Consider the following 14,654-nt stretch of genomic DNA (forward strand, 5'->3'; position numbering starts at 1 on the left):
ACCTGAAGCAAATGAGGCCAGGAGGCAGGCTCTGATGGACTGCACCTGCGCCTGTCACCTGCGTAGGGGAGGGCTGACGGGCTTCAGGGAGGCTCCTGGGCTCTAAGGGTACGAGGTGCAAAAGATAACAACGAACTAGAGAGTCTCAGTTATCAAACAGAGTACTGCGCACCTAGAACTCATCCACTGGAGAGCTCGAGTAAATTTATTTCTAACCAAACCTTGTCTGGATGTGTTCAATAAGGGCTTTTTGACCCTCCACTGGGAACTTCCCCCAGAGCTCCTGCAGAAAGAGAGCTGTGTCCTACTTTTAACCACCCACAAATGTGAGCTAAAGCGGAGAGAGGCAAAGTTTTAAAACCCTCTGTGCAAAGGGTTTAAAGAAGATATGAAACCCTAAGAATTTGATCAGGGCAAAGCTAATTGATAACCATTTCCACTAGTGGATGGGAAAGCTCAACTTATTATTTATGAAGTAGTTAAATGCAGAATTCAAAATTCCCCTCTTTGTCTGGCTTCTAGTACACCAAGGCTTGTCTGGCTTCTAATACACCAAGGCTTCTAGTTCTCTTGGTCCACCACGTTCTACTTAATTGTTTTCTAACTCATTTGTGAATCATAATACATAACACACCTCTGACAAATTCTTTTAGAAGAAACAGAGCAGTGTTTCTCAAACTTTTTTTTCATTATCTCTCCCTCAAGGGCCTTTTTGGACTTTCTTGACCAATCGCTCAGCTCCACCCACCCCCAAAATGAAATTAAATATTAAAGAATAAGAGGGGTGGCTGGCTGGCTCAGTCCATGGAGCAAGTGGTCTTCATCTCAGGATTGGGAGTTTGGGCCCCATATTGGGTGTAGAGATGACTTAAAAATAAAACGTGAAAAAACATGAAGAATAAGATTTTGTCTGGTAGGGTTGAACTTTAGGGAGTGAAACCCTTGTAGTATCTAATATTTTTCCCCCAACCGACCCCCATAACCAATTTTACACTCCTGGGGGTGATACTTCCCCCTGTGGAGAATACACAATGTACAACAGTTTTAGTTCCTAGAATATTTATTTATTTATTTATTTGACAGACAGAGATCACAAGTAGGCAGAGGGGCAGGCAGAGAGAGAGAGGAGGAAGCAGGCTCCCCGCTGAGCAGAGAGCCCCATGCGGGACTCGATCCCAGGACCCTGAGATCATGACCCGAGCCGAAGGCAGCAGCCCAACCCACTGAGCCACCCAGGTGCCCCTAGTTCCTAGAATATTTCCTGTAGAAACTATAGTTGGTGCCCTTCCAATATCTGTAAAGATTTCCTAAAGTGAAGTTTTTAATTTGTTGTACAAAGAACAGCTTTGAAAAAAAAAAAAAAAAAAGGCGGGGCGCCTGGGTGGCTCAGTGGGTTAAAGCCTCTGCTTTCGGCTCAGGTCATGATCCCAGGGTCCTGGGATCGAGCCCCACATCGGGTTCTCTGCTCAGCGGGGAGCCTGCTTCCTCCTCTCTCTCTGCCTGCCTCTCTGCCTACTTATGATCTCTGTCTGTCAAATAAATAAATTAAAAAAAAAAAAGGCAAAATCCACATTAGACTCCAGTATCCCTGCTATCCTAACTAAACTCTCTCTTGACCCTATTTGTGCATTCAAGGGAAGAGCTGAAACAAGGGAAAAGAACAGAATAATGGGAAACCAATCACGTTCAGCAGCAGAGGACTAGAATGAAAACTATTCAGATTGCAAGAATAAGAGTATGAACTGTGACTCTCTTCCTTGCATACCGTCTTCTAATTTTTCCCACTGGTCCTGTCCTAGCCTATTCTAAATTATTTTGGTCCTGATTTCTTATTTTTGTTTAATTGTGTATTTTCTATAACTGCCTTAAGTTGTAAATGAAAGGAATATTTCATATATATGTGTTCTGTGTATGTGTATACATACATCAGAAGTACATGTATGCATGCATATACATGTATGTCAATAATCAATTAATTGAGGCACCCTAAGTACTGTGAGATACTTGAGGACATCAATCAGGCCATACTGACCTCATAACCATAACACAGCAAGCGTAGCAGTAGTTCGCTCAACAAATGACAAGCAAATGGTCTGAACTTCCGGTGTGGCGTTTCAACAGAGACACCAAATCAATTACTTGGGTTTATATGTGTTTTTTTAATGATTTTTATTTATTTATTTGACAGACACAGATCACATAGGCAGAGAGGCAGGCAGAGAGAGTGGGGGGAAGCAGGCTCCCTGCTGAGCAGAAAGCCTGACACAGGGCTCGATCTCAGGACCCTGGGATCACAACCTGAGCAGAGTCTTAACCCACTGAGCCACCCAGGTGCCCCTACTTGGGTTTATATGAATTGGAATAATATTACAAGGTTCAAAGACATTTTGTTTAATTTTTTATACCATAAAATTTTATTTGTTTCCTTCTGATACACATGGTCTTAAGGATTAAGTGCTTACTTAGTAAAGATCATACATATGAAGCCAATGAAGCAGTAAAGTAAATAAAGAAATTTAAATAAAGAAATAAAAAAAATAAAGAATTAAATTTTGACACAAGAAAAAAGCGCTGGTTGTTTTGTGAGAAAAATCATTTTATATTATACTGGGTTGTTATACATATTCTACTAAATCTGAAGGCAACTCATATATGACATACCTCAGAAGTAAAACTTGCATCTGTATAGGTTGGGTATCATTAGAACCGAGCTATAAGAGACTCAGAGAGAGAAATCTACCATTTCCTTTTCCAAACCTAGCGGGACTGAACTTACATCATGGGTCTCCAGTGTTTTTTTATTTTTTACAGATCAGATTAAAATACTTTCCCAAAAAAACAAAAAAATAAAATACTTTCAAAATGTAAAATACACGTCTGACATCTTCTGTTCTATGGAACGGTGAAACATTAAGAGGCTTTAAAATACCAGGTCTTTTTGGATATTCCAGATTGTGTCTGCACTCTTCTTAAAAAGGGCCTCCTCCTCTGAATTCAAGTTAACTTTCACAACATCTGAGACACCATTTCGCCCCAAGATACAAGGGATACTGAGAAAGATTTCTTCATTTATTCCATATAAGCCCTAAAAGGCAAAATTAGATTATTGTTCAGTAACCTGATATGGAAAAGCAATTCTGCAAGATAGCTTCAGAACAAGAGGATACCAGAGACACCACAGAGCTCACTAGAATCAGAGGTGGGCAGAGTAATTAATACTGATCCTAACGTCCTATGACTGCAGAGTTTGTGTTCAAGGACATGAAGAACATGCCAGAGGTCTTCAAAGGCACCAAGAGAGGCACCATCTACTATTACCTTCCCAGTTCCACTTCTCTGTCCAAAGAAAAGATGCCATCCAATCCTTCATGATGCCATTTTATCTGATAACGGACTGCAAAACCAAGCGACCTGTGTTGGATGTAAACTACATCAAGAGAACAGTGAAGGTTGAAGTGGCTGGGAAAGTGACTGCTTTGTTTAAGCAGACCTTTACACCAAGAGCCACCGCTGAGTCAGACACCAGATGCTACAGGTGACAGCTCCATTCTCCAAAGCTGAAGCCTCCAATGCAGCCTACAGGTACTCTCATGTGCCTCGCAGGGCCCTTGTCTTTCCCCTGCCAGTTACCAATGGAATGTACCCCTGTCATTCTGGCTACTTCTATCCACCACTCCATTTGACTTCTATCTAGGACCTCGTGTGATGAACATGGAATAGTTGCAACCATGGCCACAACCTTATCCCTCCTGGAACCTCCAGCTAGCAGCCCTGATGTTCCCTCCACTCCTGCAGCCAAAGCCAAGGTTGCAGAAGCAGCTTCTGGAGGTGATTACAAACCTGGGCAACAAACTTACAGGCCTACATGCCCACAAACCTGTTTCTGCCACCCTCCTACTACCCCCTGGAAGAGAAGACCCAAGAGGCCCCCTCACACCTCCGCCTTCCACCACTCATTGTTCTTTCCTATCCACCCCTTGGGGTTCAGTCTAGGGTTGGAGGCAGCAATGGGAAGGTCTCATTCTCCCTCCTTCCTTCCTTAAAATTAAACAGTTACCGGGAACTAGCACAGAGGGAAAGAAGAGGCTCCTTGACTCTGGAGTGGTACCTTCCAGTCAGTGTCCCACAGCAGCTCAGAGCCCGCAGGTGCTACTCAGCCAAGCTTCCCTCTCACCGTCTCTGAGGATCTCAGGGTGTGGCCCTTGCTCCTGTTTCATTCTAGTCTCCCACAAAGGGACTCTGGCTACCTCCTCCACCCCAGCGCGGTTCCCTCACTTTGGTAGGCACTTTATACTCAACCTCAAAAGCTCCATCACACCAGCCACATGTCTTCCTCTGAGGGCCCCTGCCAGGCTGTTCTCACATTCCCTCCTCTCTGGTCTGTGCCTAGCCATGGAAGGCTACCGCCCCACCAGACCACCAGCCCACAGTCCATTCCCAGCCGGGCTCCAGCTCCAGTTACACTCACCTTGCCCTCCCTTCTCTTCCCTTGGTCATTCTGTTGCCACCTCTGTGTAACTTTTGGGAGTTTCAGCTTGAGTTGCTGGGGATTGGGTGGCATCAGAAACAAGACCACTGTGGCTGAGGAGGAAGCCCCTTTGCTTTCCTGTTAGTGATTTGGGGATTTGTTTCCCGTCTGCTTTCTCTTTATTCTAGAAGGGGCTTCTCAGACTAGAACTGAAGAATGTATATCCATCCCATCGTGCCATTTGCAGGCTGCTGAGTGGGATGGAAATCCCACTGGCCCCTGGGGCCTGGCCCTGCCTGGTCCTATGTGTTGACCATGACTGCTACTAGTCCCTTCTTCTCTTTAGGCTTCATGCCTCGTTGACTGTATGACAATATGACTCTTGAATACACTAAAATTGGCTCTCATTTGTTCCTGGACTGGCCATGAAATGAGGAAATGGCTATTTAAAAACAATTCCCTATATATTTGGGAAAAAAAATCCAGTCAATATATTAATATGAAATAAACTGTTTTATACCCTTATTTATTTGCTGAAAATGTGAAGTAATAAAACTGAAGTAACTGGGATAAAAAGAAAAGAGTACAGGATTGATTATGTTCTTAATGTCAAATGTTTTATCAAAATTTTCTTTTAGAATATAACTTGTCCATTGATTTGTTCAATAAGAACTATGAAATTCCCATATTACTCAATCTCAGTCTCTCCTCAGAGCATTTGACATCTCCCTGACCTTGCCTCAGGAGGGCCCTAGGGGTCATTGCTTATTCTCCCGTATCTTCTGCATACCCTCAAAAGAGGAGGGGTGTGTGGTATCCGTTGTGTACTCATTGTCTCTTTCAAATCATTAGCCCCTACTCTCCTAACATTCCCCCTATTTTTTGAGGCTCATCTACTAATGACCATTTACTAACCTCTTGGTTACTCCATCTCATTCATAAAAGACTGAAACCTTGCTCACAGTTTTTCCTCTCGGCTCTGATTTCTGTGATTAACCTTGGTGACTTCACTGTCCAAGCCCCTTTCTTTCCAGCTTCTTGATGTCGTCAGCTCATAGACCCCTTCTCCCCCATCCCAAGTATCCTACTGTGGACCTTGTTAGAGCATCCCTCCATATCCATGACTTATCCTGTAACTCTTTCACCATATACTAAGACCTTCTGCCCTGTTTTAATTTTCAGTTTATGAATATTTCTTAAAGTCCTTATTATTCATTTTCTTTTTATAATTTATTCATTTGTATGTAGATCACATTCAAGGACAAAGGTCTTGAATTTTGTCTGTGACCCTTCAGCAGAAAGTCAAACCCATTACTAACAAGTGTATAAGCCAAAAGCTCACTTCCCCCATCCCTCCCTTCTACTTTCTCCCCCACCCTCTCTTTCATGCTCCAGCAAGTAAAACCTACACCCACATGAATTCATCTACCTTCCCTCCCCATTCCTATGCACACATCCGTGTAGAAAACTACACAATAAAGACAATCTTTAACTAAATTAATTAATGCATACCAACCTCAAATAAGCATCCACCTAACAGTAATTCTGCTTTTTGTGGGGAGTCAAATTCTATTTCTTTTTTTTTTTTTAAAGATTTTATTTACTTATTTGACAGAGATCACAAGTAGGCAGAGAGGCAGGCAGAGAAAGAGAGAGAGAGGAGGAAACAGGCTCCCTGCTGAGCAGAGAGCCGGATGCAGGGCTCAATCCCAGTACCCTGGGATCATGACCTGAGCCAAAGGCAGAGGCTTTAACCCAATGAGCAACCCAGACGCCCCTCACTTGAATTCTTTCGGTGGCTTCCCATAGCCTTTATGATAAGGATCCAAATCCTTTTATAAAGCTTTCAGTACCAAACCCTGCTTGCTTCTCCAGCCTCACATGTACTTCCCTTCATTCTCTACATTCCAGAAACTCCCCTTTTTTAAGCTCCACAAGTGCCCTCTATTTATATTGACCTCTGTTCCTCTGTATGTGTGTTCCCTCTGCTTAGACTTTTAGTCCAGCCTTCCAAATGAACTCCTACTCATTATTCAGAATAGGTCACATTTGACTTCCTTAGGAAGTCTTCCCTTACTATTATCCATGCTTCTACCCAGGGTACTTAAATTCTCTTCTTGTATACTCTTAAATACTTGGTAGTTTTCCATCATTTCACTTATCGTAATTTATTATTATATATTTACTATAATTGTTTTATTAAGTCCATTTTTTCTTGAACTTTATGAGGTCAGGTCCTTTTTTGTTCACCATTATATCCTCAACGTCTTGTATAATGCCTGGCACACAGTAGAGAATCAACAAATATTAAAGATGATGAATGAAGAGTCAATTTAAGCCTACCTTAACCATAGTCGAAACTGGATGCACTCTCCTAAGATTTTTCAAAATTGATCCTGCCAGATCTGTCACAGACAGTCCAATAGCCCAAGAGGTATACCCTTTAAGTTTGATAATCTCGTAGGCACTATTGTTATAGAAAGTAAGAAAATCAAATTAATGGCAAATCAACTCAGAGAAAACATTATTTTTCAAAAATCCAATTTGAAGTAACCTATATGTCAATGCCACTCCCAGAGATTTTTTCTAGAAATTATTTATGAACAGGCAATAGAAGTTTATATACTATTTTCATAAACTTCATTATTCAATTTAAGTAATAACTAACCTACCCTTCTCTTATCATAAAAGCAGAATCCTAGGGCATATGCACATATGCACTAAAGATGAAACTTTTTTGGAAATTTTTTTATTGTTGCTTAAGTATGCAAACAGAATCTGATCATCTTGAAGGTTAGCATATACATCTTGCTGACCACTTAAAGCTGTTACTAGAGTGCCAATGTAACTTTATGTAAGTAAAAGCTATGTGTACATATTATTCATAAGAATAAATTATTAGGGACGCCTGGGTGGCTCAGTTGGCTGGGCAGCTGCCTTCGGCTCAGGTCATGATCCCAGCATCCTGGGATCGAGTCCCACATCAGGCTCCTTGCTCAGCGGGGAGTCTGCTTCTCCCTCTGCCTCTGCCTGCCATTCTGTCTGCCTGTGCTTGCTCTCTGCCCCCCCTCTGATAAATAAATAAAATCTTAAAGAAATAAAAACAAATAAATTATTAAATCAATAATATATGAAAATACTGGAATATGTTCATGATACATTTTCAAAGGAAAAAAGCACAGTCCTAACAAACCTAGATATCCATCAACAGATGAATGGATAAAGAAGATGTGGTATATATCTACAATGGAATACTATGAAGCCATCAAAAGAAATAAAATCTTGCCATTTGCAACGATGTGGATGGAACTAGAGGGTATTATGCGGAGTGAAATAAGTCAATCAGAGAAAGACAATTATCATATGATTTTCCTGATATGAGGAATTTGAGACAAAGTGGGGGACTTGGGAGAGAAGGAAAAAATTAAACAAGATGGGATCAGGAGGGAGGCAAACTTTCAATCTCACAAAACAAACTGAGGGTTGCTGGGAGGGGGGTATGGAGAGGGTGGTTGGGTTATGGACATTGTGGAGGGTGTGTGCTGCGGTGAGTGCTATGAAGTGTGTAAGTCTGACAATTCACAGACCTGTACCTCGGGGGCAAATAATACATTATTTTTTGTATGTTAATAAAAATAATAAATAAATAAATAAATAAATAGAAAAAAAGACACAGTCCTAAACATTATGCAATTTCTTATCTCAGGCTCATAACAAACATCATTCATATCTATAAAAACTTTAGAATTGCATTAATACACAAAGTTTTTCCCAGTGATTATTTTTAAGTGATATTACAAGTGATATGATCTTTTTTAAAAAATATTTTATTGTTTATTTAACATAGAGAGACAGAGAGATCACAAGTAGGCAGAGAGGCGGGGAAGCAGGCTCCCCACCAAGCAGATAGCCCGATGCGGGGCTCCATCCCAGGACCCTGAGATCATGACCGGAGCTGAAGGAAGAGGCTTAACCCACTGAGCCACCCAGGTGCCCCACAAGTGATATGATCTTCTTTACACTTTTCTGAATTTTCCCAGTTTCTATAATAAATATGTATTCTATTTCTGCATTGCCACCCAAAGATTTGGATGGTCAAAAGCAAAGAACAAAGAACTAAGTTTGTTTAGTTCTGAGAAAGGATCCAAAATAGTAAAAGGAATGTTTGGCATCAGTATTCATATCAGGTGGTCTTACAACCACGTGGGCACAGTTTCAAGGCCCCAGGACTGTACACAGTACCCTTGGTAGCAAAAGATAAGACCGATGTGTTGTATGGACCACCTCAGCACAGGAAAGTTAAGACTGGACTATACTCATTTGACTGTGGGCTCAGCTGAATCTAAAACTAGGGCCATAGTTAGAAGGCATGCAGATTACTATCAAATGTAGGATTAACTTTCAGACTCTCAATTCAATATGACCAAGACTCTGTGGGGTAAGTAAAAGGAAAGAGAGGGAGACTCTAATGGCTGATTGATTATATATGAGTTGAAGAAAGCTCTGCAGTAGATAACTGGGGAAAAAAAACTTACCAGTGGAATCTGGGTGACAGATCCACCCTCTCAGGAACTAACAAAATAGATTGACAAAGAGAAAACGGTTGAGGAAAAAATGGCTAAAAATATAATCCTTTAATTTTTAACCATCCTGATGAAAATAAAAGTGCTGCTATAAAGAGAAAGGTAAAGGAAGCAAATATAACAAGCTGTTTTAACGCTACTATCTTAACACAAAAACTGATTGTTCTGGGTTCTCTGCTCAGCGGGGAGCTTGCTTCTTCCTCTCTCTTACCCTGCTTCTCTGCCTACTTGTGATCTCTCTGTCAAACAAATAAATAAAATCTTTCAAAAAAAAAAAAACAAATACAGCAACATATTACAGATCAGTACACATTCCAGTTAGTCTTCCCGACAATGCAGTGTTCAAATTAAATTATTTGCACCTTGGTCATTTAGCAGAGGATCTCTAATTATAAAGGATCCTCATGAGACTGCTAGTTTTTATCTAAAACAACCCAACTATTTTCTATTATAGCCTCAGATTTTCCAGTGGCTAACCAACAATTGCAGGGCAGTGACATCATGATTTAATAGGATATACTTCCACGTTTTTATCAGAGCAATCAGTTTTATATATATATATATATATATATATATATATATATATATATATATATTTTAAAGATTTTATTTATTTGACAGAGAGAGAGATCACACGTAGGCAGAGACAGGCAGAGGGGAGGGGAAACAGGCTCCTTGCTGAGCAGAGAGCCGGATGCGGGGCTGGATCCCAGGACCCTGGGATCATGACCTGAACTGAAGGCAGAGGCGTAACCCACTGAGCCACCCAGGTGCCCTTTGGTATTTATTTTTAAAGAAAGTTCTTTTTTTAAAAGATTTAATTAATTTATTTATTCATTTGACAGAGACAGCAAGAGAAGGAACACAAGCAGGGGGAGTAGGGAAGGGAGAAGCAGGCTTCCCACTCAGCAGGAAGCCAGTATGGGGCTTGATCCGAGAACCCCAGGATCATGATCCAAGCTGAAGGCAGATGTCTAACAACTGAGCCAATCAGGCACCCCACAGTATTTGGTATTTAAATCACACAGAACTTCAGTGGAAAATGTAATCTTAATCATTATTCCCATATAGTAACAGCATTTTAAATTAGAAAGAAACTATAACATTCCCTGTGATACAATTATTAGAAATTGGATAGACAGAGACCAATGTTGTAACATTCCTGCAAGAACTAGATCGGTGGCTCTGCTGACATTTGCAAACTAGTATTGGCTAAAACAGGTTCCTTAGTGATTGAGTTGTGTTTCTGCCTCCAGATCAGGTCATTTCTGCATGTACTAGGAAATGGCCTGTAATGGCCCCTGTATCTGGAAATATGTGGTATATGGGTAAAGGACACTTGTGTTAAGAAGAATAGAAAATGATACTATAATATTAACAGGTTTTTTTGCTAGGCACTAACTTGATCTCTTAGCCAAAGCTATTTGGTATAACAAAGGTTAGTAGGTTTCTGTAAGGAAATTTAAGAAAATAAGAGGTGCCTGGTTGGTTCCGTTGGTTAAGCATCCAACTCTTGATTTTGGCTCAGGTCATGATTTCAGGGTTGTGAGATCAAGCCCCGAGTCAGACTCCATGCTGGGTGTGAAGTCTGCTTAAGAGTCTCTCACTCTCCCTCAGCCCCTCCTCCTCTGTGTGTGTGCTTTCTCTATCCCTTTTTCTCTAAGAAAAAAAAGAAAATGGGAAAAGAAAGAAAATGAAACATACTGATAAAAATAACCAAAATGAAAAGATAGTTGACCTAAAACTTCCAACTGATGTGATCTCTCTAGAAATAATTAGGCCAGAGGAGGAAATAAATTTGTTTTAGAAATATCAAACACACAATTAAATGAGTCTGTCAATACATTTAATAAGGTACAGTGATAATAAATCAAAGTGGAAGCTATGATAGTCCAATTGACTAAGGATTACCAAAACACCAGTGAGTGATTTTGGTTACCTGTTTTATAGATCTTGGTGGTTATAGGTATACCAGCTTGTCTTTTTTCTTATGTATAAAATATTGAAGATATGTTTGTCAAAGGAACTCTGAGGAATATATGATACAAAGAGGATCACCCAAGATCATGGAGAGGTATCATGGGTAGATGGTTAACAGTAGGTATGGATCCTTTCCAAAAAGGCAGGACTATCTAGGAAGATGACTTTGGGTATGCTTTTGCACGAAACAGTTTTCTAGATTAAAAAAAAAAAATTGGTTTAAGCACTGGACAATTCTGAAAAGATGATGAAGTAGGAAGCACCAGGATTCTATCTCCTCACCTCGACAATAACTGTTTTGTCAAAATCTGTCTGATATAGCTATTCTGGGACTGTGGAGTCTATTAAAGGCTTGAAACTTTCAGGGAAAGGTTCCAACAGTAATTTGTAGTTAATTTTGGCCAGTTTCCGCTCTTAGCACAGTAGAAGCTACTCATCCCCCAACTTCAGCAGGCAGCTGTTCACATGTTCACCAAGCAGCTTGGGCACGGCCTGCAAGGAGGACACCGTCCTCTAAATATCAGGGATCTGTGCTCTAATGGCTGATGGGTTGCTTCTGATGACAGATGTGTAGAAAAAGAAAGGCAGCCATTGTTGTTGCAACTCCCCCCGATCATTGCAAAAAGACCTGTCAACAAAGGATCTTACAATTTATATGTGGCAAAACTGTCCTTCTAAAATGAGGGAGAAATTAAGATATCCCCAAAGAAACCACAGTTGAGGGAGTTATCACCATTAGTCCTGACCTGTAAAAAATACTCAGTAGAGTTCTGTAGGGTAAAATGAACAGTAACTCAAAGCCATATAAAAGCAGAAAGGTCTCAATAAAGGAAAATGCATGGGCAATTATAAAAAGCTAGTAATATTGTAACAATGGTTATAATTCTACTTTTTAAAAAATAATTTAATAGACCAATACATTTTTTAAAAACAATCAAAAAGATAATATTATTGTGACTTTAGTTTGTAATTCTTGTTTTCAAAGCTAAAAGACTAATGCAGTTAAGAGTTATTAGCTTATTTGGGGCGCCTGGGCGGCTCAGTGGGTTAAGCCGCTGCCTTCGGCTCAGGTCGTGATCTCAGAGTCCTGGGATCGAGTCCCGCATCGGGCTCTCTGCTCAGCGGAGAGCCTGCTTCCCTCTCTCTCTGCCTGCCTCTCCATCTACTTGTGATTTCTCTCTGTCAAATAAATAAATAAAATCTTTAAAAAAAAAAAAGAGTTATTAGCTTATTTAGAAGGCATACAATGTATAGACATGTACTTTTTTATATCAATAATCAAAAAGGATGAGGATGGAGCTGTAAAGGAGCAGAGCTTTTGTATGTTACTGAAGTTAAGCTGGTATAAATTCAAATAAGTGTGTTATAATTTTAGGATGTTAAGTGTAATACCCATGGTAACCCAAAAGAAAATAACTATAATAGTTACAGAATATATACAGAAGAAATTTTAAATATATCATTACCAAAACAATCAACTGAACACAAAAGAAGACAATAATACAGGAAATGAGGAGCAGAAAGCTCTAAGGCATACAGAAAGCAAATAGCACAATGACATACTTCCCCCTAATCAGTAATTACTTTAAATGTAAGTGGGTTAAAGTTTCTAATCAAAAGACACAGATTGGCAGAATGGATAAAACTACATATCTAAGTATACATTGCCTATAAGAGACTCATTTGAGATCCAAGACAAATAGTTTGAAAGTAAAAGGATAGAAAAGATATTTTATGCAAATAGTAGCCAAAAGAAAGCAGAGGTGGTTGAATATCATACAAAATAGAAATCAAGAAAGTTTATAATAGCCAAAGAGGGACAGTATATATTCATAAAAGATTCAAAACAGCAAGAAAACATAACAATTATAAACATTTATGCATCAAATAATAGATCACTACAAAAACTGTATGCCAATGAATTAGATAACCTGGATGAAATGGACAGACAAATTCTTAGAAACACAAACTTAAATCTAACCTAGCAAGACTAAATCATATATAAACAGAAGAACAGATTAAGACCTATATAAAATAAGAATGTTTGTCTGTAATCAAAAATCTCCCCAAAAAGAAAAGCCCTGGACCAATCCTTTTTAAACTTTTCCGAAAAAATTGAAGAGGAGGGAATTCTTCCTAACTGATTCAATGAAGCCAGCATCACCCTGATTCCACAGCCAGATGAAGTCGCCATAAGAAAAGAAAACTTCAGATCAATGTTTCTTATGAATACTGATGCAAAACACCTCAACAAATTGCTAGCAAGCCAAATTTGGGGCATTTTCAAAGAATTATACACTATAACCAAGTGATATTTATTCCTGGAATGGAATGTAAGAATGGTTTGATACACCAAAATTCATCAACATAATTTGACACATTAACATAATGAGAAAAAAAACACATTATCATCCCATTTGATACAAAAAAATCATCTGACAAAATTCAACACCTTTTCATAACAAAAACATTTAAGAAACCAGGAATTAAGGAAACTACTTCGACATAATAAAAGCCATATATGAAAAACCTACAGCGATCACAATCAATGGTGAAAGACTGAAAGTTTTTCCTTTAAGATCAGGAACAAGGAAGGGGTGCCTGGGTGGCTCAGTCATTAAGCATCTGCCTTCAGCTCAGTTCTTGATCCCAGGGTCCTGGGATCGAGCCCTGCATTGGGCTCCCTGCTCAGCCGGAAGCCTGCTTCTCCCTCTCCCACTCTCCCTGCTTGTGTTCCTTCTCTCACTGTGTCTCTCTCTGTCAAATAAATAAATAAGTAAAATCTTAGGGGGAAAAAAAGATCAGGAACAAGGCAAAAATGCCCAGTTTGCCACTTCTATTCAACACAGAATTGGAAAATCTATCCAGAGCAGTTAGACAAGAGAGAGAAATAAAGGACATTCAAATTGGAAAGAAGTAAAACTATCTCTGCTCAGACAATGTGATCTTATATATAGATAACTCTAAAGATCACACTCTCTCACACACATAACACACACACACACACACACACACACATACTGTTAGAATAAATGAACTCAGCAAAGTAACAGAATATAAAGTCAACATACAAAAATTGCATTTATATACACTAATAATGAACAATATGAAAAGAAAATTAAGAAAACAATTCCACTTACAACAACATCAAAAAGAATACAATACTTAGGAATTAACAAAGGAAGTGAAAGAATTGTCCAAAAAAAACTACAAAATATTGTTGAAAGAAATTAAAGATGACATAAATAAACCTAAAGTGAAAATCTCAGGGAATTTCAGGGACCCTGAATAGCCAAAACAATCTTGAAAGGGAAGAACAAAACTGAAGGACTCAGTTTGCCTAATTTCCAAACTTACTACAAAGCTACAGTAAACAAAACAGTGTAGTACTGGCACCACGATAAACATATAGGCCAATGAAATAGAACAGAGATCCAAAAACCGATTTCCATATCTATGGTCAATTGATTTTCAACAAGGGTGCCAAAACCACTGAATGGGGAAAGGACGGTCTTTTCAACAAAAGATGCTGAGAAAACTAGATATCCACATGAAGAAGAATGAAAACTAGATATCCACATGAAGAAGAATGAAAACTAGATATCCACATGAAGAAGAATGAA

General features: G+C 39.4%; 1 protein-coding gene across 2 annotated transcripts in view; it reads right to left on the reverse strand.

Moving 5' to 3' along the window:
- Positions 1-2,910: 2,910 nt before the first annotated feature.
- Positions 2,911-14,654, reverse strand: part of LOC132010818 (L-lactate dehydrogenase C chain) — a 45,245-nt gene continuing 33,501 nt past the window's right edge. For both annotated transcript variants that reach the window (XM_059388719.1, XM_059388710.1), the window contains 2 exons: positions 6,812-6,935; positions 2,911-3,085 (listed from right to left, as the gene is read on the reverse strand). In XM_059388719.1, coding sequence (XP_059244702.1) covers positions 2,921-3,085; positions 6,812-6,935 — 289 coding nt within the window. In that variant the 3' untranslated portion in view covers positions 2,911-2,920. The remainder of the gene's footprint in view (positions 3,086-6,811; positions 6,936-14,654) is intronic.

Source organism: Mustela nigripes, chromosome 1 (assembly GCF_022355385.1).
Source record: "Mustela nigripes isolate SB6536 chromosome 1, MUSNIG.SB6536, whole genome shotgun sequence".
Classification (NCBI taxonomy): Eukaryota; Metazoa; Chordata; class Mammalia; order Carnivora; family Mustelidae; genus Mustela; species Mustela nigripes.